This window comes from Dermacentor variabilis, chromosome 1 (genome assembly GCF_050947875.1).
Source record: "Dermacentor variabilis isolate Ectoservices chromosome 1, ASM5094787v1, whole genome shotgun sequence".
NCBI lineage: Eukaryota > Metazoa > Arthropoda > Arachnida > Ixodida > Ixodidae > Dermacentor > Dermacentor variabilis.
In genome coordinates, this window is record NC_134568.1 from 241,673,771 (window position 1) to 241,699,288 (window position 25,518).

Here is a 25,518-nt window from a genome sequence, read left to right on the forward strand (position 1 = left end):
CAGAGAAAGACGTCAACTGCCTACACCACGTAGCAAAAAACATTTAGGAGAGGAAACTCCGCTGTTTGCGGCGACCAGAAAAGGTCACAAGCCCGCGGAGCCGTTATCGTGCTGGCGGCCTGGAAAGAAATTACCGCCGTTGAAAGCGCGCCGGTGCCCGGGCGCTGCATTTTTTTTTTTCGCCGCCGGTTCTACGATGCGCCGCATGGCACCGCCACTGTATATGGCCCCGTCGGCACATACAACAATTGTGACTTTATCTGGTCGCCCGCGCTCACTCGCGCTGACGGGAGTTTCACCTCCTAAATGTCTTACTCCGTGGCCTACACACAAGGCTGCGTCGCCCTGCCTCGTCTCCATTCTACGTTGACCTCTGAGACTTTTTGCGCGTCGCAAATCTCGGGGGCTTTGCAAATCTCCTTTGCTGACCATGTCAACGTGGACGAGAGTGCAGTGGTGTGTGGTGCACTGACATATGAGGACGTAATTTCTCAGGTCAGAAGCGCTGAACCAGTCGCTGCCGGTGAAGAGGAGGAGGAAGACGAAGCGCCAGTGCGGCCCTCCGCTGCGGAGGTCATGGCTGGATTGAACGCTGCTCGTTTCTTCTTCAGTTTTGAAGAAGGCGAAGATTAGGCCTTCAGCCACATTCACTCGTTAGAGCAAAAAAGTGCTAGCTGTCGCCTTCAAGGAAGAAAGGCAGACTACGATCACGGACTTTTTCAAGCATTCAATTTCTGACATGCACTACTGCTTCCAAATCGCAGTGTACTGTTGTTCTCCATCACTTTCCTTAGTTCGAACTTTTGTTAATTCGAACTGAAGTGGCTTCCTCTTGTGGTTCGAATTAACGAGCTTTTACTGTAATGCCTACAAGTGTGCAAATTGTTGCAAAAATTTGACGCTTGCGTGGCTATGGCACCCCTGCGTTTGACACGTAGAGTCCAGAAATGGCGTGGAGAGGCTCAGGCAGCACAACAAAGGAATACCCAACCCCTTTGACAAAAGTGGGACGTGCCTATCTCCATAGGGAGCATAAGCACAGGAGACTAAGGCAAGCGCAGGAACTCCAACCACCTACGAGCGTGGCAGGCTTGAGCGGCACAGGGCAGTCTCGGGCGCCACCAGTAGGGGGGTCATTTCTGTACCGTAGTGGCTAAACGACCTCTGGTAAACAAATCGGCCCACTGCGAATAGGGAACAAGCATGATTGCAAAATAAGACCATAATATCCCCACTAGCTGTAACATAAGTTAAACATGTAAGCTTTCTAATGCATGAACAAATTTAACTTGTGTATTTGGTTACGTCATTTCTGTACCCTAGTGCCCATACACCCTTTGCAGCACGGTCATGTACCCAGTGCAGCTGCATTCTTGATACAGTCTATCTGCTTTTTCCTGCAGTTAAAAGTGAAACCCAGCAGTAGTTTAAAGAGCCAACGAAGAGATGGTGCTACCAGTTCATTGTGTGTCGGAAGTATATAAGTACAAAACTTGGAGCTAAGACGGGTGAGCCCAAAATGAGAAATCAAGTTATCATAGGCACTGCCAAGGGTGGGCATGGCTATAAATATTTCTAGCCTGGCTCTCAATAGAGTCCACTTAAATTTCATGAGTGTTTTCATGTTCTGTGCCCATCAAAGTGCAGCTACTGTGGCTAAGATTTGATCCTGCAACCATGTGCTCAACAACAAAATGCCATTGCTATTAGCCACTATATCAAGTTGGTCACTGCTCTAGCAAGACCTATTAAGCCCAGTAATATCAGAAATCATTCAATTAGCAGTATTCAAGCACCTGTAGGCATGTTCCTAGATAACTGCACTTCAGTAATGTATAATGTGATTGTTAAAATTGAGCAATATATTTAACATTATAATCAACCATATTACTGTGGTATGAGATCTGTCATTGTCTCACTGATTTAATATTTATGCGTCTAATTATTTGAATATTCATTATGTCGGGTGAGCTGCATTCCATCATCTTGAGTCGTATAGCAAAAGTAGATTAAAGCATCTTAGTCTTTCCCCTTCCTTGTCACCTAAAAGAAGCCTTTGAGGCTCTTAGGTGCACGTTAAAGAACCCCAGGTGGTCAAAATTTCCAGAGTCCTCCACTACGGCGTGCCTCATAATCAGAAAGTGGTTTTGGCATGTAAAACCCCAAATATTATTATTATTATTATTTGAGGCTCTTTTCTGGCTTATAACATCTGCTGTCTATAGAGTCATTTTGTTACATTGTAAAAGGTTAGCCAGCTTTCTTGATAGGGCAGCATCCAAAACATTGACCACAATGTCCACTGTGGATCATGGACATCATGTTCTTACATGTTAGTGTTTCTCTGAAACCGTAATGTTTTCTTGTTGGCGTAAGTGCAGATTTAGTTTGAGTGAAATATACTTCTGACATCTGTGCCCTCTTTTGTCTTGCAGCTTGTCCGAACAGTTTCAGATTTATTTCGACTTCTTCCATTTTCGGTGTTTATTATTGTTCCATTCATGGAGTTCCTGCTACCAGTTGCCCTGAAATTGTTTCCCGGCATGCTACCATCTACATTTCAAACAACATCTGATAAGGTACTGTGCATTTCTCCAAACTTTTTAATTTCTCCTTAGTATACTAAGCATCCTGCCAGTACATTCCTTGGCCTAGTTTTGTAAACATGAAGATGGCTAAACGTATAGTTTCCTTGCTGCACGGGTGTGGAGCTGGAATATGAGGTTTGTCATGTGGATGTCACATACAGAAGTAGAGACATCTTTCATTTCTGAAATGCCTGCATCGGCTGCAACAAAATTTTTCATGTCTCCAATGCTCCTTAGATTTTTGTAGTCTTAGTACATTGTACTGTAGGAGTTGTTTACACAAGTATTGTATCCTCTTGTTTGGCAAGAGAAGTTGCGTGTCCGCATTAAATACAGCTGTTGCATAGCTTTCTTGTTTCCTTAGGATGCAAAAGTGAAGAAGGAACTTAAGGTGAAACTTGAAATGGCCAAGTTCTTGCAAAACACCTTGGATGAAATGGCTGTGAAGAAACGAGGCGAAACCCATTCCCACAACGCGAAAGAATTTGCCGAGTTCTGCGAAAAGGTTTGTAGTTTCACTTTTCTTTTCCTTTCTGTGACACAGCAGCATCATTACAGTTAATATTTAAAAATAGCAGTGATCTCAAAGTGGGGTGCCTCAGACATGTTGGCCCAGGCCAGGCTTCAGGGCCTACTACAGTGTGCTGTGTCAGTTACTAGTGGGTGTGTTTAGATAACTTTGGCCAGGCATGTCAGGTGACCATTGTTGGTTTTGATCAAAAGCATATATTTTGCTACTTGAGTGCCAAGAAAGATGGAAGCAATCTTAGTTTTGTGGGCGAAAAAATTGTCTTCTAGAAAAAAATTGGTATAAGCACACCGTCAGTAAGAAGTGCTTTTTGCGAATTTTGTTGAAGTGCACTTTGGTTAGCTCCCCCTCCAAAAATTGTTGAGATTATGGTTCTAAAAATACTTTGTGATAGAGTATAAGTAAATCGAATCAATTCTAATTAATTGTTACAGAGTATGCCTGCTTTCATACTCTAAAATCGCAAAAACGGAGCATACCACAATATTGTTCAAAGTTTAAGCTTTTTTCCTCCCTATCTGTGAAGAGCATGGTTTTCAAATTTTGTTAGCCTGTTGCCATGAAAGTTGCTAAAATTTGAGGCAACTATCTCTCTTTTTTAGTGCCCAAGCGGCACTAAAAATTCATAACACAATAAACACTCAAGTTTAGGCCTTTGTTAGATTAGTGGTACATTAAAAATCTTTTTTTTTTAAAGGCCATCCTCAATTTTCTTCAAAATTTTGCAAATTAAGGCTATGGATTTGAGCTGATGTAATGTGGAAAAACATGTTGCATCATTTCTTTTGTTTCAGAATTACAAAGTGAGAAATGTGATAGAATAAATGGTGCCGCCACTGTGACATACGGGGTGCGCATGTGCTTGTGGTTGCAGGTTCCTTTCTTTTGCGACACAAAAATGTTCCAAGATGGTTCAGAAAGGGGGGATGGACAAAACAAAGTTTGGGCTGAAGACACGCAGTGCATTCTTGAACAAGAATCGTGAAATCTGTGCATGAGTGCAGGGACGGAACGTTAGGCATTGTCACATGGCTTGGAACACTTGCTCTTGATATCGGGCCTTTAAGAGTGTCCAGCATGCAGTTTATTAGAAACAGAATGGAGTGGATGCAAGAACAGTGTTTTCAGCTGTACACAGGGTAGTAACTTGATCAATAAGGGAGCGCACAGCGGAACTTTCAGTGAGCAAACACCACATTAAAGGAATAGTCTCTGCACTGTTGTTGATGCACTGTTGTCGATGCACTGTTGTTGACGGTTGGCTGCGGTTTTCACATTCTGTTATATAAACTGTGCACAAAAATATTAGTAACTTATTTCACTTAGTTTCTCTTGAATTCATATTAAATAAAGGTTTCCTTTTGTTGAATGTCTACCCGCGGCGTTGTCTCAGACGATGATTTGCGTCAGCTGACAGACGCAGAGCTCTTGGAGGGCTTTAGTGAGCAGAATGTTGTCAATGTGAGAAGAATAAAGATGACGCGGGATGGTAAAGAGATTGCAACCAAACACCTAATACTCACCTTCAATTCAAGTGTCCTACCCGAGTCAATCGAGGCCGGGTACGTAAAGCTCCGTGTTAGGCCGTATGTGCCAAATCCACTGCGATGTTTCAAATGCCAGCACTTCGGCCACAGTTCGCAGAGCTGCCACGGCCGCCAAACATGTGCGAAATGCAGTGCCCACGAACACGCCACTGAAGCTTGTGCGAATGCTCTCCACTGTGTAAACTGTGATGGGGAGCACGCCGCGTACTCGCGGTCGTGCCCTTCCTGGAAAAAAAAAAAAAAGGCAATTGTTACAATCAAAGTCAAGGAAAACATAACTTTCAAGGAGGCACGCAGGCGGGTATCATACCTGCCCAAGAAAACCTTTGCCGATGTGGCGCGTCAGGGGGCAGCGTCAGGGGGCAGCCTCCGGTGGCTGTCCGACCCACAAGCAGTGAGTCGGCAGTTACGCCATCTGCCCCCGCGGCAATTGCAGCTAGCGCTGCTCTGTCAACTGAGGAGAAGGGACCATCGACCCCGAAGGTGGGCGCAGCCGAGCCTGCCTCAACCTCCCAGGTCCCTTCCAGCGCTGGCAACGGCCGGCGCAGCCAAATCCCTCAAGGAGCCCCATCGACCTCCGGGCTGGTGGGCGCAGGGGTCTTGCCCTCGAAGGCAGGACTCTCCCTGGTAACTTCTCGCTCGCAAGAGCACGTGTCCGGCGCCTCACAAGAGGCAATGGACACTACACCTATCCTCAAGGGGCACCAAGCGCCAAAGGAGCGGCGAGGCTCCGTCGAACGCTCCAAAAAGGGCAGAACCCCTGTTACAGGACCTCGAAAGAGCTCTGTAACCTAAGGCATCACCTCCGTTTCCATACACACAGCACTTATTTACTTTCAATATGAATACACAAATTATTCAATGGAACGTTCGAGGTCTTCTTAGGAACCTTGATGACGTGCAAGAGCTTATCCAAAAACACAATCCAAAAGTGCTGTGTCTACAGGAAACACACTTAAAACCACAACACACAAACTTTCTCCGACCATATGTCAAGTTCCGCAAAGATCGCGATGATGCTGTCGTATCATCAGGCGGTGTTGCCATTTTTATTCATAAAAGTATTTCCTGTCAGCGTTTACAGCTACAAACGCCCCTTGAAGCAGTGGCGGTTCGTGCTCTTCTCCTAAACAAACTTATCACCGTGTGCTCGCTCTACATACCCCCACATTACAAATTAGCTAAACATGAATTTCAGTCCTTCATAGATGCATTGCCAGAACCTTATATTGTTCTTAGCGATTTCAATACACACAACTACCTGTGGGGCGACCCTCGTATAGACGCGCGAGGACGACTTGTTGAACGATTCCTTTTCTCTTCTGGTGCGTGCATTCTGAATAAGAAAGAACCCACATATTACTGTCTTGCCAACAAAACCTTTTCTTCAATAGATCTCAGTATAGTTTCCCCGTCTATACTGGCCGAACTCGAATGGGAAGTTGCGAGCAATCCTTACGGGAGCGACCACTTCCCCATACTGATAAGAACACCTAAAGAAAACGAATATCTACGACAGGATCCTAAGTGGAAGATTGATACAGCTGACTGGGAGAAATTCCGAACTCTCAGTAGTATTTCATAGGATGACATGTCCTTGTTAGGATTTGATGCGGCTGTGCAATATTTTACAGCCTTCATAATAGATGCCGCAACTAAATGTATATCACAAGTAAATGGATTGGCATGCAAACGGCGTGTCCCGTGGTGGAACGACGATTGTAGGATCGCTCGTAAGAAACAAACCAAAGCGTGGGGGTTGCTACGCGCCTCCCCCACTGCGGAGAATCTTATCAATTTTAAAAAAGGAAAATCCCAAGGCAGGCGAACCCGCCGACAGGCCAGAAGAGAGAGTTGGCAGAAGTTTTTATCCGGTATCAACTCCTATACAGATGAGGCCAAAGCCTGGAACAGGGTTAATAGGATTAGAGGGCGGCAAACATATTCACTCCCTCTGGTAAACACACAGGGCGATACACTGCAAGACCAGGCAGACTCACTTGGGGAGTATTTTGAGAACGTGTCCAGTTCAACAAATTATTCGCAATCCTTCCTAAAATATAAACAAATAGAAGAATGCAAGCCACTCATCAGAAAATGTCGACAGAATGAGCCTTACAACCGTCCCTTTAGTATTGCCGAATTGAGAGCTGCCTTGAGCGCATGCAAGAGCTCCGCACCAGGATCTGATCGAATCATGTATGAAATGCTTAAAAACTTACACAATGATACGCAAGTTACACTACTCACACTTTTCAACACCATCTGGGATGCAGGGTACCTTCCAACCACATGGAAGGAAGCCATTGTGGTCCCTGTTTTGAAACAAGGCAATGACCCTTCCTCAGTGGCAAGTTACTGCCCGATAGCCCTCACAAGTTGCATTTGTAAGGTGTTCGAAAAAATGATAAATCGGCGACTCATTCACTTCCTTGAACAGAGCAAAATGCTTGATCCTTATCAGTGCGGCTTCCGAGAAAGGCGCTCCACAACCGATCACCTCGTACGTGTTGAAGGAAATATCCGGGATGCATTTATACATAAACAGTTCTTCCTATCCATATTTCTCGATATGGAAAAGGCGTACGATACAACGTGGCGTTACGGTATCTTAAGAGACTTGTTAGAAATGGGCATCCATGGTAATATGCTTAACCTAATAGAAAGCTATCTGTCCACTCGTACCTTCCGGGTAAAAGTCGGCAATGTACTTTCACGTCCTTTTACGCAAGAAACGGGTGTACCCCAAGGAGGCGTGCTCAGCTGCACGCTCTTTATTGTGAAGATGAACACGCTTTGTGCTTCATTATCACCAACCATCTTTTACTCTGTCCATGTGGACAACATTCAAATAGCTTTCAAATCTTGTAACCTCGCAGTATGCGAGAGACAGGTACAGCATGGCCTGAACAAAGTGTCAATGTGGGCAGACAAAAATGGATTTAAGATCAATCCTAACAAAAGTTCTTGTGTTCTTTTTACAAGAAAGAGAGGCCTGATCCCAGATCCTTGCTTAGGACTATGTGGACAACAGATACCTGTAAACAAAGAACACAAATTTCTAGGCGTCATACTTGACTATGGACTCACTTTCGTCCCCACATTAAACACCTTAAAGAAAAATGTCTGAAAGCAATGAACCTAATGAAACTTCTATCCCAGACTACGTGGGGTAGTGACAGGAAGTCTCTAATGAATATCTATAAGAGCCTCATTCGATCACGACTAGACTATGGTGCCGTGATCTATCATTCTGCAGCCTCGAGCGCGCTAAAGATGCTAGATGCGGTCCACCATCAAGGAATCCGACTGGCCACTGGCGCTTTCAGAACGAGTCCCATACTAAGTTTATATGTAGAATCAAATGAGTGGTCACTTCATCTGCAGAGAACATACGTCAGCCAAACATATTTTCTGAAAGTCCACTCTAATCCTCAACATCCGTGTTTTAATACCGTTAACGAGAATACATATGCTACACTCTTTCGTAATCGTCCCTCTGTAAGACAGCCTTTTTCGCTGCATGTGAGGGAGCTTAGTCATGAAATGCATGTCCCACTCCTCGAGCTTCGCCTAATGCATCCAGCCAAGCTGCTACCTCCTTGGGAGTGGCAGCTGATACAATGCGATATATCTTTCATGCAAGTTACAAAACACGCTTCAGACATTGAAATCCAAATGCATTTCCGGGAACTCCAGCACAAACACTCCTGCACGGAGTTCTACACAGACGCATCGAAGTCACATGACGGGGTTTCCTATGCAGCCGTCGGTCCATCCTTCTTGGAATCCGATGTACTGCATCCGGAAACTAGTATTTTTACGGCTGAGGCCTATGCAATATTGTTGACTGTGAAGCATATAAGGTAATTAAAACTCAAAAAATCAGTTATATATACGGACTCCCTAAGTGTTGTGAAGGCTTTGATATCGTTCTGTAAGCACAAAAATCCTGTTATAATTGAACTCTATTCCGTCTTATGTAAAGCATATGTATCTAACCAGCATGTGATTATATGCTGGGTGCCGGGCCATAGGGGCATCCAGGGTAACGTTCTAGTGGACCAGATGGCCACATCAATTTCATTGCATGCAGTTAACCCTACTGCTTCGGTCCCTGTCACAGACCTGAAGCCTTTCTTAAGAAGGAAACTGCGAAACTACTGGCAACGTATATGGGACGCAGAAATAAATAACAAACTGCACGTGATAAAGCCACAGTTAGGTTCTTGGCCCTCCGTAACAAAATCACGGCGAACAGATGTCCTATTCTGTTGCCTCAGAATAGGACACACATTTGGCACGCATAACTATTTACTCACTGAAAATGATCCTCCAACCTGCGGTAGATGTGTGGAGAGGCTGACCGTCCTCCACGTCCTCCTGGAGTGTCGGGAAGCCGAATATGAAAGAAAGAAACATTTTCCCTTAGCATACCGGCAGCACATCCCCCTTCATCCTGTTATGTTCCTCGGCCCAGAACCTTTATTTGACACCAACGCAGTCCTAAGTTTTCTGAAAGATGTTGTCTTGCATGTTGTTAGCCCCATATGTTCGTAGCGGGTCCTCTCTTCAGAGGATGTCGCTGTGATAGCTTTTCGTATAGCACATGCCTCTAGGCCCTTGTGTTTCAAGGGCTCTGGCGAGGCAGCAGTGCTCCAAGTAATTTTACCACCCTATATTTTTCTATTTTGCATCATTCTTCTACGATAGATTTTAATGTTCATAGTATTCGTCATTAGTCATCGCCATAATTTTATAGCACATATATTTTACGCACTTTACAGTGACAATTTTTAGGCCAGTTTACAGCCAAGTCACATCTCCATAATACATTGTCAAAATCACCACTCGTCATGGCGCTCTTTGGCCAAACCTGGCCCTTGCGCCATAAAACACCACATATCATCATCATCATTGTTGAATGTGCTTTACCTGCTCTGCTGTGAGTGGGGATGTGTCCTGTGTAGGAGCCTGGCTGCCCCGAGTTCAAAATGTTCTTTACTAAAAAAAAAGTTTTTTTCTTTTTTAAAGATAAGAGAGTCTGGAGAAGATACGACAAATGAAGAAATTTTGAAGTTTTCAAAGCTGTTTGAAGATGAAATTACCCTGGACAGTCTGACACGACCTCAGCTCACTGCACTCTGCCGGCTTCTGGAGCTGCAGCCTATTGGCACAAACAACTTTCTCCGGTTTCAGTTGCGCATGAAACTGCGAAGCCTGAAGGCTGATGACCAGGTGAGCAAATGGACCACCTTACTGAGCCAGATTGTTATCCTATTTGTGTAATGTGAAGGATGAATTGTCTCCACTTGTCTGATGCTGTTATTGCAGGTTCGCATAAAATACATTAGCAAATAATTTGAAATGTACTCTAAGCATCTGTAGGTATTCTATTAATTTGTCCTGATTGTGCTTTTGTGCTATTAATTTGTCCTGATTGTCCTGATTGTGCTATTAATGTGTCCTGATTGATCTCTTGTACAAATGGGCCTTTCAGGCATCATATATTATTTCTTGTATTTTGAGGTTTTATTATAACTATTAGACAAGATACAATACAAAGAAATATTATACAGGAGGAATTACCAAGGTCAAAGATTGTAATGGGACCTCAAGCCCTCCTCCTGTATAATATTTCTTTGTACTGTACCTTGTGTAATATTACGGGTTTAATAGTACAGTCTCTTAGAACCTGCCTAGCTTAATTGTCAATTGAGGACTTCAGAGAAACAACTATGTAGAAACTCTGATTACATCTTAAAGGGACTGCACAGTAGTGTTGCCTAATTGTATAAATAGGAAACAGTAATATAGCTTTGGTGCCTCACCCTACATGACTGTGGCATGTAAAGCTGCCACTTGCAATCAATCCCTAGTGTCCAGAATTGTAGTGGTTGTCAAGGTAGTTGATACTACGTCAATAAAAGCTTTTCTAGTCTATTAATTTCCTTGAATTGCAGCCAGCTATGGCTTAGTCACAACTTGGGGCCACGTATTGGAATGGTTATTTTGAATTGATTTTCAGTAGTTGCTTACAATGACATATTGGTTTGTGAACCAGTGACAAAGGTTCAAATGAATGGATTTTGTAGGGAACCATTCCAAAGTCTTAGCCCACAAATTCATTCAGCATCAGAGCAGCAAGCAACCTCTCATATGATGTGAACTGGGCAGTAGTGTTTGGCACCTCTGCGCACTTAGGACTGAGTGCTCAGTACGTACTGAATGCACTTTTGTGGTGCAAGCTGCGTCATTGGTGTGGCATGTCATGCACAACAACCCGATGACCAATGGCTGCATCACACAAACTGTTTTTGCACACAAATTGCCGGGACCTACAATTGGAAGTAGGCATTCTGTGCACTTACAGGCACCAGAAGCGTGCAGTGCTCCATATGCATCCTTGGTCACCACTGAAATAGCCAGCAACTAGATCATAAAAACAATATGGCATATCCTTGAAGGCAACTACCATATTTACGTGATTCTAACGCACACCTTTTTTGAACGATATGTGCATTCAAATTTGCATGCGTGTTGCAATCGTAACTAATTCTATTGAAAATAAAAACTATTCTTACTAAACATAAAAAGCTAAATGCAAGGTAGCTAGCTACACTGTGGTTGAACGGACATTGTTTGTTTATGCCTCGATTTGCAGTCCCCATTTTCCAGTTTGCTGTACTCCTGTCATAGCGCTTCTGCTCAGACGCCTTTTGTCGTGGTAGTCCAGTGGCAGGATGGAAAAAAAAGATGTGGCTTGCCTTTGTCTGCTCCATAAAATCGTTTCAACACGCTACATGTTGACTTAGGTTTCGTTACTTGATGTACGCTGTAGAATCGGGAGCAAGTTATCTTTTTTTATTTGGGCGGTAATATAACTGCGTGTTACAATCGGGGGTGCAGTAGGATCATGCAAATACAGTATTAGGTGCAAAAGGCTATCACAGCTAGTAATGGCATCACTTCTTAATTGAAAGCTATTTTGGGTCATTTCTCGCAACACTAGGCTCAGACGCCAGTTAAAGGACCCCTGACCAGGTTTGACCATTGCAAATAGAGGAGCATGGCGCATAGATAATGAGGTGCCGACTGAGTCTGCGGAGTACCAAGCCGCGATCGTCGGGCTTCCATTGCGCACTTTTGCATGGCATGAAACAGCTGAAATTTCACACAGGAGCCTGCGCGCTCTTCATCTAGAGGAAGCCCCATTTCCAACCATAGAGTGAAGGTCACATGGACAAATGCCTTTACATAAGACACACTGCCTGCAACATCACCGATTATTGCTTGTTGTCTCAGAAAATTGTCGAACAGAGAATGCACAATGCCACCACTGTGAATGCGCCGCTAATCAAAAAGAAGAGGAGAAAAAGAAGGCAGGCGGGGCTCCCACTGTGAATGTGTTGTGGTCCTTCAGCTATAGTATAGGAGAAGGCATGGAAGAAAAGTCTCTTGCAGATGCTAGTCGAGGCAAAAGCTAATTTGCTATCGATTCCAATAGCAAATTAGTACATTCGCTTGCCAACTGAAATAATGATAATGATGTCATCGCGCACAGGCAAACATGAACACATCACACTATTAGCGCGGACACTCGCTGTAAGAACTCTGGTGTGAGCAAGCGCGGTAGCAGCAGCGAGCGAAGTGACCTTCGTGTGATTTATGGCTTCAACGCAAGAGCGGCGAGAACACAGTGCGCAGAAAGGTATGAGTCGTCTGCAGATCCCTTTTAAGATACGGCACGCACGTGCACATATGCGCGGCCGTGCAAAGTACGCACTTAGTGGCGAAGTGGAAGCGGCCAACCCTCCCTCCCCTGCTGCGTCCCCGCTTTCCTCCATATTGACTCGTGAGATTGAGCCGCGATCGTCAGTCCCCCTAGTGCCCAGTCGCCAAATGTGCAGTTGATGCCGGAGCACACCACTGCCCCCCCCCCCCCCTCACAGCCTTTTGCGCGACGGAAGACTGCGCGTTTGCTCTCCGCTTTCTTCTATCGCGCGTGCCAGATTGAGCCGCGATCGTCGGGCTTCCACTGCCAGTGTCTACACTGGCAGTGAAGCTTGCCACCTTGGAGCATGGAAAAGCGACATTTAAGTTTCTCCTATCTCCTCTGATAATTAACTAATTTGAAAAATTCTTGCTCTAAGACGCCACCCTATAACTTCTGGTGTATGACAAAAATTTGCAGTGGAGCCTGGTGAGGGCCTCTGCGCAATGCTTGGAAGTTTCTACAGCTATTACAGAAATGCAAACGGGAGCACATGGAACGGCACAACAGAGGGCTTCCTCTGCACTTGTTTACAATTGTCACCGATGTTGCCTAACTCTACTTTCGCTGGTTCCTTCAGTTTACTCTCACAGTTCGTTCACAAAGCGGCCACTTGCAACCTCACTGCCGCATCTGCCTAGCACTATGGTTTTGTTTTGGTTGCTGCAAGTCGTGCAGGGAGGGTCAAATGTAATGCAGCATCTTACAGTTGAAAACATTTAAGGAATCATTTCTGTGAGGCATTAGCCTGGCCAAAGCTAGTTCATCACAACATGTGCGTCATGGCATAAAAAGTGGACAGGGTTTCACTGTATACCTTTTGATGCTGTACAGTGTGTGTTACCACAATCAGATTTGTTTTTTTAACATTGCAAACAACTTTTTTACAATATAAGCTTTATGGCCTTTCTGATAACCTTATTAGCCCTTGAAAACATTCCTGCAATTCACAGCTGGTACTTTATAGATTTTACATGTTGTGAATGGTTAAATATATCTGCAGATGATTCACAAGGAAGGCATTGACTCCTTGACGGTGACGGAGCTGCAAGCGGCCTCCCGAGCAAGAGGCATGCGAGCCATGGGATTACCTGAGTCCAAACTTCGCTATCAGCTGGCTCAGTGGCTGGACCTCAGCCTCAATGAAAACATCCCTCCCTCACTGCTGTTGTTGTCGCGTGCTATGTTGCTGTCTGAGGCTTTGCCTCCAACAGAACAACTCAAGGCCACTATCTCTACATTACCCAAGGAAGCGGTAAGTATCCTAGCACACATATGGGAAGCAACTCAGCACAAGATTTATGAGATAATTATTCTCTTAAAATGCAGACCATTTTCTAGTCTGAACAAATCAACTGAGGTTTCACGTGAAGTCTGAACAAATGTTAGAGGTGTTATTGCCTGCAACATTCATTGTGAGCAATTGCACCTGCAAGAATATCAGGCCGTGTGGCAGCAACGAAAGCTTACTATGCAAATGTACACATTATGTGCATTATGTACCCAAATATATACCTCGGTGTGCTATGTGCAAGGGGCGCATGTGTGCTCAGGGCAGCATGGGCTTTTAGAAAGCACAATGGAACAAGCCAGGGGGCACTGGGAAACTAATTTTGGGGTGATGCCTACACTTAAGTAGATGAGCTTCCCGCCAACAGATTATCAACTGCAGAAACAATCAAAGAAGAGACTGATACACTTTTATGTGCACCACAGGAAGATGGCGCAACACATACTGTGTAGCTGTGGCGGACGAGATGCGTGCTTGTGAAATGCGGATGTGGCCCATGGACAGATAATTTCAAAAATATTTATTTGTGAAATTATGTCGCCCTTACACAAGAATACAACTGCATTTTAACGGAATGATATGTCAATATAACTAAGCAAAGTGCCAATATTCACAACTTTGTTATATTGAGGTTTAACTCTATATTAATCATAGAGATAATTCAGCAGTTCTTAAAAGCATAAACCACATGAGGACCACCTTGATAAACAAAAGTCAGTTCCTTACAGCTATGGCAACACTTGTTGTCGGCTGCTTTCTCATGCCAGCATACAATTGCTATCACACTCACACAGTGTTGTTTCCAGCATAAGACTACATAAACAAAATCCTGACTACAGATTATTTGGCTCAGTGGCTATGGTGTTGGGCTGCTGAGCATGATGTCGCGGGATCGAATCCCGGCCACGGCGGCCGCATTTCGATGGGGGCGAAACGCGAAAACACCCCTGTACTTAGATTTAGGTGCACGTTAAAGAACCCCAGGTGGTCCAAATTTCCGCAGTTCTCCACTACGGCATGCCTCATAATCAGAAAGTGGTTTCGGCATGTAAAACCCCATAATTTTTTTTTTGACTACAGATTAAATAATTCTTATAATAATACACACAGCCACTGCAGGGTTGGACACCCTGGATGGTAAGCCTATGTTGCACTGGGAAAAATAGGCACTGTAAACCTCACTTCTTGGTTCCCTTAACCTCAACGGCACACAATCATGTCCGTTTTTCTCTATTTTCTGTAAACAGGATTTATGGGCATGTTGAAGAACCCCAGGCAGTCAAAATTAATTCGGCGCCGTCCACTACGGTGCCTCTCATAGCCCCAGTGTTTCATTGGTATACATTAGACCCCATGAATCAGTCAATCAATTTTTCTATAAGAGTAGCATTTAGCAGTCAGTGAGTTTAAGTACTGTGATCAGTAATGGTGATTGTTTTAATATGTCACCACTAATGACAAAGCTTAATTATACATCGAAAATGGGCATTGAACATAGAATAATGACAGTATGTTAGGAGACATCCATTCCTGTGCTCCCTTATGCACTTTGCCTATGTTGACAACCTGCTGTGTTGGTGAAGAGGCTTTGGCCTTGTGCTGCTAAACTTGAGAGCGTGGGACAGAATCCCGGCCTGGGCGGCCACATTTTAATGGGGGTGAAATGCAAAAAACACCTGTGTATTATGCATTAGGTGCACGTTAAAGAACCCCAGGTGGTCACAGTTAATGAGGACTCCCGCACTACGGCATGCCTCATAATCATATCATGGTTTTGGTGTGTACTACTCCATAATTCATGATACGAAATATTCATGAGACGGAAATAATCAGAAGAATAAGAATGGGCTTGGGTGCGTTTGGCAGGCATTCTCAGATCATGAACAGTAGGTTGCCGTTATCCCTCAAGAGAAAAGTGTATAACAGCTGTGTCTTACCAGTACTCACCTACAGGGCAGAAACCTGGAGGCTTACGAAAAGGGTTCTACTCAAATTGAGGACGACGCAACGAGCTATGGAAAGAAGAATGATAGGTGTAACGTTAAGGGATAAGAAAAGAGCAGATTGGGTGAGGGAACAAACGCGAGTTAATGACATCTTAGTTGAAATCAAGAAAAAGAAATGGGGGGGGGGCATGGGCAGGACATGTAATGAGGAGGGAAGATAACCGATGGTCATTAAGGGTTACGGACTGGATTCCAAGGGAAGGGAAGCGTAGCAGGGGGCGTCAGAAAGTTAGGTGGGTGGATGAGATTATGAAGTTCGCAGGGACGACATGGCCACAATTAGTACATGACCGGGGTTGTTGGAGAAGTATGGGAGAGGCCTTTGCCCTGCAGTGGGCGTAACCAGGCTGATGATGATGATGATGATGATGACTCCATAATGAATTTCTTTTTTTCTTTTTTGCCTATGGTGACATATGCTTCACTTTTCCATCATGTAGTGTCATGTTCTGCCACAAGAAACTCACAATAAGTTCCAAAACATTCATCACAACAAATTCCCGAGTTATGGTGTACCATAGACAACATATTTTATTTCGGGCAATATGGCTAATACCATCATCATGTACATTATTAGGCGATCACAACTACCAACTACAGCCAAACCTTGCTCTTACCAACCTCAATTTAATGAAGGCCGAAATGTAAACTTTTTTCACTACCTGATCTTAGTTCCATGAAAACTGTACATTTTCTTACATAATTTGGCAAAATAAGTGTATTCAGCAGCCTTGATTTAATGAAGTCCATGTGCACCACATGCATGTACGTGGAGCTTTTGTGACCACCAAATTAAAAGGAAAGCTTCCCGACACAGAATCCGTTATTTGCTTGCAAATATTACCAGCGAGAAGTAAAAGAAAGCTGACTATCAAGCGGAGGACAGAATGCACTGCTGGACAATCTGTTATGTTAGTATGAAAGCCGCGCTGAGCTTGCTTTATCCGTGTTCACAGATATGCTAGCACTAAGTGCAATAAGCACTCTGCTGCAATCTTTGCTGCGATTTAATCTCTGAGACACTGCTCAGTGCCCACACACTGCAGTGCTTTTGATTCCGTAATCATTGCTCCATTTTATTATGAGATATTGTTCATAAATGCACACTATGAACATGCTCTTTGCCACTACTGTTCTAGGAACCTGTGAAGAAATTTTCTGAAACTTAGAAACCTCAACTGAATAAAAATCATAATTTAACAGAGTCTTTCACAGCAAGCACAACATCATTTTATCAAGCTTCGACTAGTACTTTGTGTCAGTTTGAGCACAGAGTCAGGGGATTACGCAAGAGGGGCAATTACATCTTAAGATGCATCACTTGGCGTGAGCACGTAAGAAATCGCTGGACCTCAATTTCTGGACCAGTTCTTTTGCTATCTCCAACACTACTTAATCTATCTTATGAGTGGTACACCAAGAAAAATACTAAAAACTAAAAAATGATGTGGCAATGGTGCTGGCAACGTTACATTGTGTAAGAACTAAGTGAGCTTGCCCTGTTTTGCAGTGCTGTTGTACTGTGCACATCAGACAGAAATGACCTACAAATATCTCATTTTTTCACTGACAGTTCTCTCTCATATTTTTACAGAATGATAGCCACGTATACTTTTAGATGCCTTTTTTTCTGGTCTGTATGATATTTATGATAATTTGATAAGCTTTGCGGTAATTCTGGGTATAATTAGGAATTTTTCTGCTTCAAATGCAATGGATAGTGTTACTGCTTTCTTCCAACCAGTGGGAAAGAAAGTTGAGCTGGGGCAGAAGAATGGGCAGAAATTTTTGTTAATGGCTTACTTTGCAGATGATATATATGTTTTCAGTTATATGGTTTGGACAAAGATGTTTACTGTATTGTCACTGTGGCTTGTTTGCAGGTTACAGAGGCCAAGTACAAGATTGGTGAACGTGAAGGGAAAGTGGACAATCGTACCAAAATTGAGATCATCCAACAAGAAGAAGAAGCTATTAAGAAGGAAAAGGAAGAAATTGAAGTAGCAGTTGAAAGTGAAGTGCGTACATGTTCTTTATTAATATTTTTAGCTTTGTGCACACATGTGTGTTTACATGTGCACGTAAGGTGTGCAGTTTACAACTGGACACACTTCTGATTGCCTTCTCCTGCAGTAAAGTGCCACAGTGGCAGTAACACAAAGATTTTTAGACTTGTGCTGTCGCTGGGCCTAAACTTTCTGAAGGGATACGGACGCAAAAGTTGGTGGGTGGTTTTTTGCACCTGAACAAAGGTTCAACTGTTAAAAATTACGAATACAACAAGCTGCTTTGAAAAAAGGAACGAGAAACATCTTTTTTTGCGATTTTCTGTTGCGCCTTGCCTCCAAGCGGCCACCGGCAGAAGCTGAAGTTTGACATCATGACGCACGCGCGCGCGCGCGCGCACACACACACACACACACACACCGTGCGCGGGGCCTAGATCAGTCACAGTTGTCGCAGTCTTTCCGGAGTGTCGGTCCCTTGCAGCGTTTGTTTATCGCTGTCGGCGATGTTCGCACATGGTCTGTCTGAAACATTATCCTCGTCGGCGCTCCACGCAGGTGGTGCGTCTTCCACGCATGTTCCCACGGTCGTCGATCAGTATTGACGCATTCGTCACGGCGGAAGGAAAAGCCGAGACATTACTGTGCCCTATCCTGTTATAACAGCATCGTCGGTCGTGACACGCCGTCGCACACGTTTCCCAGAGACAAGAAGGTGCGTTTAGAGGCATGGAGACTTCTAAAGAATGGCTTCATTTGCGCCGACCACTTGATCGACGATGATTATGCGACCAGGCCGGCTGTGCTGAAAAGCCTTCGCATGCCGCTCAAAAGGCTCCTGTTGAGGCAATACAATTCAAAGAGCGGGTGCTTAGTGATGCATTCGTAACTCTCAGTTGTGTTCACCACATTTTGTTGCTCTGTGCAACAGATCCTCTCTCTTCCTGTAGGCATGTAGCCGCAGTGGTTACCGCAGGAGCACCTGTTGAAAGAAGGGCAATTACCCTTTCATTGACTGTGCAAGAACAGATATCCTCGGGTTGTGACAGAAATTGTTCACCCTGCGGATGCATGTTTTTGTCACAAAACAAAATAGTCATGTTAAGTACACTTTCGCTGTGTCTAATATTGAATGAAAGCTTATGAGCGCTGTTTTAATTGATCAAATATACAAAACACAGCCAGTGAATGAATGCCAGACAGTTGCATGCATGTGTAGTAAATCTAAAATGCGCAGTGCATTTATCTACATCGCCTTTTCACACGTTGCTTTTCAACCTGAAGCAAAAAATGAAGGATTTTCATAGGTCTCTGCATGATCATGCGTCGGGTTTCATGACTTGATTGTTCGTGCAGCATTTCCCTAGTAAATGTCACAGCCAAAGTCTTTCCTTTTTCTATGGCCACAGAATCGAAGTAGCTAAGTGATCTGGTTGACGAGTCCCTAGCACAGCCGCCCATCTCAACGAGTTTAACCAGTAAATGGCTTCTAATGGCGTGCATGTGACAGTAGCTGTAAACGCAGGGCTATGAAAGAGCTGGAAAATTCTACACATGCCGTACCTCATCGCGCAATAACGAAGTGCGCAGCGGTCGAAAGCCAACAGCGTAGGTAAGCACAAAGCGACAAGCTATGACGCTACCTGTGATTCAGCTGTAATAGCTGCCTTTCTGCCTCAACGTGGGTCACGAAACTAGGCATTTTACATCCTACGTAACATAACTTTACGAACTGCTGCCCCTTCACTTGAAGTTTACTAGAAAAAAGGCTTACCATGTTGCTGGCTCGAGCTGCCTGACCGGCACGTCCACGGCCGCCTGCTCTTCTTAGTCGCTTGACGCGGAAAGCTCGTAACCGTAAGCGGTTATATTTCTTGCCAAGTTGGAACGGTTCTTGTCTTCAGACGTGTACATATCGCTGGTAGAGACACCAGAACCTGAACCCATGCTCGCGATGGTGGCGGCGGCGCACCTCGAATGACCACGGCCGGCCGGCTAGCTATCCGACGAGGGTGTCGTGACGTCACGCCTTCCAACTCGCTTGGGCCGGGCGGCGTTGCGCGCGCTCACAGAAATGCCAAAAATAAAGCCATCCGCTGAAAAATGAGCTAAGTGACTACTTGTTTTCAGTGTACTCGCACACTGAGGACTCATTTTCAGTATTTTTATAAAATGTTCAGATTTTGTTGTCCGTATCCCTTTAAAGGTGTTGTCTCATTCAAGAATAGGACAGAACAGTTAAAGGTGTTAGGCAGATTTGATCTGTGCAACTAACTTCTTCGAAAGGCAGGAATATCAGCCACAAGTGAGTACACCACTTTACTTCACAGTGCATCGCAGTACAAGGCCTTCAATGGCATCGATTGAATTGCAATAAATGTTGTTTTTCTGCACCTAAGAGGACTGTTGGTAAAAGTTTTTTTTTTTTCTTATAGAATTTGCAACTTATAAAATTTCTAAAAATTGTGTTTACAAAAACTTAGTGCCCTGAAATGGATACATACACATACCTGCCAACTCTTCCAAATTTTCTGTAAAATGTACGAATTTCGAGCAGTCTTACAATTTTACGAATCTTGCTTGAAATTTTGCAGAAAGCATTTTATTTGCAGGAAAAAAAAATGTGAAAATGTAGTAAAACTACACCCTGGTACCTTGCACCGACACGAGATGGCAATACCTATGCATGATATGGTTACGGTGGGAAAAGAGAACAAGGTCGTCGATGGTGAAGAAGGCGAAGTGGCAAGGGCCTCTCGGAATTCTCAGCAGCTGTGTATATACGCTTTGTAAATACACTGTGTAGATAGTTTTATACACGTGACATTTTGGTGGAGGTGCTGGGTAGACGTCTTTCTTCATGATGCGGTTGAGGTGGCGGTAATCAACGCAGAATCTCCATGAGCCGTCCTTCTTTTTGACAAGCACGACAAGAGACGCCCATGCACTCGACGTTGGTTCAATGATGTCTTTCACTAGGATCTTGTCTACTTCCATTTTGATGACATGTCGCTCCAAAGCTGAAACTTGGTAGGGCCGCCGATGGATGGGTGGATTATCGCCTGTATGTATACGATGTTTGACAAGTGACGTCTGGCTTAAGGGTCGGTTGTTCAGGTCGAATATAGTAGGAAAGCAATAGACTGCAGAGCTGTTCAGTCTCCGCAGGAGTGAGATTCAGGGTGATCATTTTCCTAATGTCGTCAGTACATTTGGCAGACCGGAAAGGCTCACAGGAAGCGCTGACGGGAAAAGTCTCAACACAACTAACTCCTAAAGCAGTGATTATAGCCAGGGTGATATCTTTAGGCAGAATCTGCTTAGCGAGCCCGAAATTCACCACAGGAGGTAGGTGCGATTGTCTGTGACCCTCAGTATTGTATGCGGGACAGTAACGCTGTGTGTTAGAACAATAATAGTTATGGGAGCGAAGATGTAATCACCATAGGGAACTGGCGTAGAAGGCGACATTTCGATGTATGTCAAGCCCTGCGGTGGAATGTGAACAAAATCAGTCGGTCGAAGTGGCAAGAGCCTCTTGAGATTCTCGGCAGCTGTGTATATACGCTTTGTAAATACACCGTGTAGATAGTTTTATACCCGTGACAATATCATCATCAGCAGCTGCAAGGTTGTTGTGACTTCTGTCGTCTACTAGGCGGTCACGAATCATATCCAAAGCTCAATAGTACCGATAGCGCCTCTAGCACCTCCACAAACCTGTTGCCATGCTGTTGCCTTTGTTCGCGCGGGAGAGCGCGTTTAGACTTCAGTCAGCTTCAGTCACTGCAGTGTTGGCCTCGCCTTTTCTGTGACTAGCTGCCGCGTCGGACGCAGTGCGACTCCTGCCTGTAGCGGCTTCGCAGTGCAATAGCGGGCTCAAAGCCCTGACAGTGCTTCCAAGTGTTTTTGAAACCGTACAAAGTAGAATTTTCATGTTTCATGCCGTCGAAGAAAGGGGAGAAGTTCGGATTCTGCACCACGTGTGCCTGTGATGTGACCATCTCGCATGGCGGCAAGTCTGACATCAACGTCCACATCGCTTCGAAAAAGCATCAGGGATATGTGCGAGCCATGGACAGCCAGCCAAGCCTAGCAAGTTTTGTACGCAGTGACGACCTCATTGTCATTTGTGCAGAATGCCTCTTCACGGCGTTTTTAGTTGAACACAACATCCCGCTGAGTGTCAACGATCATGCCAGACCGCTTTTCTGGAAGATGTTCCCCAAGTGCGAAGAAGCGAAATGTTACGCCTGTGGACGAACAAAGCCAACGTCAATTGTTCGGGAAATGGCCGCCAACATGGAGACTCCTTTGCTGGATACCCTAAAACAGCAAGTATTTTCAATCGCTGTGGATAGCAGTAACAATAGGGACACGCAGCTTTACCCTATTGTTGCGACATATTTCGTTAAAGAACCAAGTAGAGTTAAAAGCTGCCTTCTTCGCCTCGGGACAATCCAATGGGAAGTGACTGGTCACAAGATTACAAATCTGGTTCTGGACGAGATGAAGTCTTGGAATTTACCTGTTGGAAACCTGTTGGCAATGTGTTCGGACAAAGCTAATGTCATGATCGGCAAGAAAAACAGTTTCTACTGTATTGAGAGAGGCTCAACCAAGTTTGATAGGAGTTGGTTGCCTGTGCCATCTCATCAACTTGGCTGCCCACAAAGGAGCTTCATGTCTTCCTGTAAAGGTTGATGAGGCTTTGGTTGACATTTTTTTAAAGTGAAGCTTTCTTTGCCTCTTCTTTCGACTTTGCCACTGATGCTGCTGCTGCTATGGCTGCTGCTGTCGCACACACCGCGTCGGGGGGTGGTTCAGAGCGTGTATATAGATGACAGGCGCGAGTCAGAGAGGAAAGGTGATGGGAGAAACTCGTTTTCACCCCACCACGTTGAATGAGCTCAATGCTCTCTGGAGCTCCCTGGCCGTCGCCGCATTAGACACTTGACAGCTGTAATTATCCGTGACTCCCCTCAGAAGCATTGCAAAAACTGCAGTGCTTTCTTTTCTACTAACGCACAAGGCCAGAGGGGATGCACATAGAACTGTAGGGAGAAGGGAGGAGAAGAGGCAGTTCCCATAGAAGGGGATAGGGGGAGGTGACGTGAGAAGGCAAGGAAACCCTACTACTATGCGACGGCGGTTGCGGGGAAACTGGTCGGGGCAACCGCAAAATCGTTGCAAAAATAAATTGTGCCCCAGTGGAGTTTTCGCTCTTTACTCTTCAAGACACAGATTTCACTTTCGGTTGTGAAAACGTGAGTCAGCTTGTCACAAAAGGTAAATCCCCTAAAAAAAAATGTGCTGCCGCGCATATCCCTCCCCTCACTCCTCTCGCCGCAATAGTTTTGCAACAGTTTCACAAATTTCCAAATCTTCAGGTTGGCATGTATGCATACAGCATTTTGTGATAAGTGTAGAAATGTGCATAATAGCATTTAATCCTGCAGACCTTGTTAAAATACTTACTTCTTATACAAAGGTGGGACTTACAATCCGCAAAAATGGGAGTTTAGTGCACATATCCTTTTTCCTTCTGTCACATTGCTCTTAAGCATTGGCTCTTTCCATTTCAAATGAAAAATGTGTAACATCCCAGCTATATCACAAGGATAGCTTGTTGTGTATTGCATACCCCTTCATTTTCACTTGTCACTGTAAAAACTTGCCATAAAATGTGTCACCATGGTATTTTGCCAGAGAGATATGAACGCCGTCAGTGTTTATATAATAGGAAATTAATTTGATAGCTTTTTGAGTGTTTTCTTTCTTTTTTCATTTGCAGAAGTTGAAGATTAGTGGCCAGAAGCATGAGGAAGAAATCGAGGAGATTCTTGAAGATAAGGCTGCCGTTATTACACAACAAGATGAAGATAGTGAGCACATATTGTATTATTCATTCACCTTAGTGTGAACCTCGCACTTTAATGTTTAATGTTCTGTAGTGTGTAATTCCCATATTATGCATGACGCTCTTAACGGCTGTGGGCTGGTGATCCTTTGGCTCAGAAAAATCACGTCCATAATGCTAATGGGATTCCTGGATTAAATGCTTTTTCATGGTTATTTGAAATCCATCTTGAAAGCCTTTCAAAGGCTTCTGTGCTAACAATGGCCGCAATATCAGTCTGGCAATTCAGTCAAGAATTTGCTAGGGCTGCTGTGACATTTTCACTGTTACCTTTATCAATCAAATTAAGTGCACTGCAGTAAAGGGCCTCTCCCAGTGTTCTCCTAATATCCAGTTTTGAGTCAAACATACCCATTGTTATCTCTCATCCTTACCTGCTTATATATATATATATGTGTGCAATTATCTTCTATTTGTATCTACTCTGTTACTACCCGCCGTGGTTGCTCAGTGGCTATGGTGTTGGGCTGCTGAGCACGAGGTCGCGGGATCGAATCCCGGCCACGGCGGCCGCATTTCGATGGGGGCGAAATGCGAGAACACCCGTGTGCTTAGATTTAGGTGCACGTTAAAGAACCCCAGGTGGTCAAAATTTCCGGAGCCCTCCACTACGCCGTGCCTCATAATCAGAAAGTGATTTTGGCACGTAAAACCCCAAATATTATTATCTACTCTGTTACTGTATTTGAGTATTAGTCTGCATCATTTATCATGCCAAGTTCAAGTCTACTTCGGCATGTTTAATTGACTTCTATTTTCTTTTTCTTTGTCTCTTTGTTTTCCTGTCTTTACTACACACATGCGTTTCACATCTCATTCTTGCTGCTGTCTCTCTGCACTCTGCAGTGGAGAAAAAGCCACCTGAACCCAAGAAGGAAGAGCTCTCAAAGGCTGACCTCGCAGATATTGAGGATGCCTTGGAAAAAATTGCTGCTGAGAAACAAGAACTTCTTATAGAAAAAGAAGAGCTTGAAGACTTAAAAGAGGAAATGGCAGACTACAAGCAGGTAGGTAAGCGTGGTAGTGATGTGCAAAATATTGTCGTATGAAAAACGTTGCTCGATGTCACCACTGGTGTTGCTAAAATGGAAGTGTTTTTCTAGGCATGCCATCCGCATCTGATACAGAAATAGGCAGGATGCACCAAAATGCCGAGTAGTACTTTATGAAACTAAAATATGCGTAAGTGAAGCAATACACAGATTTGTAGCAAATTTTCTGATAAAAGCAATGCAAAAAATAAATGCTATAGATTTCCAAGCTTTCTCTGCTGGCTACAGTGCAAGAATGTGGAAGTGTGGCAAAGGCATTACAAAGGCACAGAGGAAGAAATCCTGGATTTGAGTGCATATTTTAAAGCCTGAATCAATTTGATTCGTCATATTCATCTTGTAATGCACCAAGTACAGCTGAGTGAAACTAACCACCGGGATAGGACACACCAGACAAGGACTCTCTCACTTTACTATTTATAGTCGTATGGTGAGTTCTTCAGGTCTCACTGCGTAGCTTCTTGTAAATGGTGGTATCTAAGATAATGATGCTAGGTGGACAGGGTATGGTTGGAAAACATTAGCACTGGGATCTATGAAAACAATCTGTGAGGGATTTCCTGCGTGACAACTGTGATGACATGGACTTTTGAAGTCTTGTGGGTATCATATTTCTTCATAATACACTTTATTAGAAGTTGGAAAGTCATTTCTGTTCTATACACTCTGGATAATTTGATGTGTTAAGTTCACAATAAGTCAAACGCCTTTGTAACGAAGTGCTCGGGACCTCCAAAATCCTTCGTTACGCAGATCACTTCATTGTAAAGGTCATGCACCATACTGCTCACAACAATGCAGGCTA

General features: G+C 44.2%; 1 protein-coding gene across 2 annotated transcripts in view; it reads left to right on the forward strand.

Moving 5' to 3' along the window:
- Letm1 (Leucine zipper and EF-hand containing transmembrane protein 1) overlaps positions 1-25,518 on the forward strand; it is a 49,008-nt gene that overhangs the window by 10,982 nt on the left and 12,508 nt on the right. For both annotated transcript variants that reach the window (XM_075672322.1, XM_075672313.1), the window contains 7 exons: positions 2,436-2,579; positions 2,953-3,093; positions 9,699-9,902; positions 13,442-13,693; positions 17,619-17,753; positions 23,536-23,626; positions 24,508-24,668. In XM_075672322.1, coding sequence (XP_075528437.1) covers positions 2,436-2,579; positions 2,953-3,093; positions 9,699-9,902; positions 13,442-13,693; positions 17,619-17,753; positions 23,536-23,626; positions 24,508-24,668 — 1,128 coding nt within the window. The remainder of the gene's footprint in view (positions 1-2,435; positions 2,580-2,952; positions 3,094-9,698; positions 9,903-13,441; positions 13,694-17,618; positions 17,754-23,535; positions 23,627-24,507; positions 24,669-25,518) is intronic.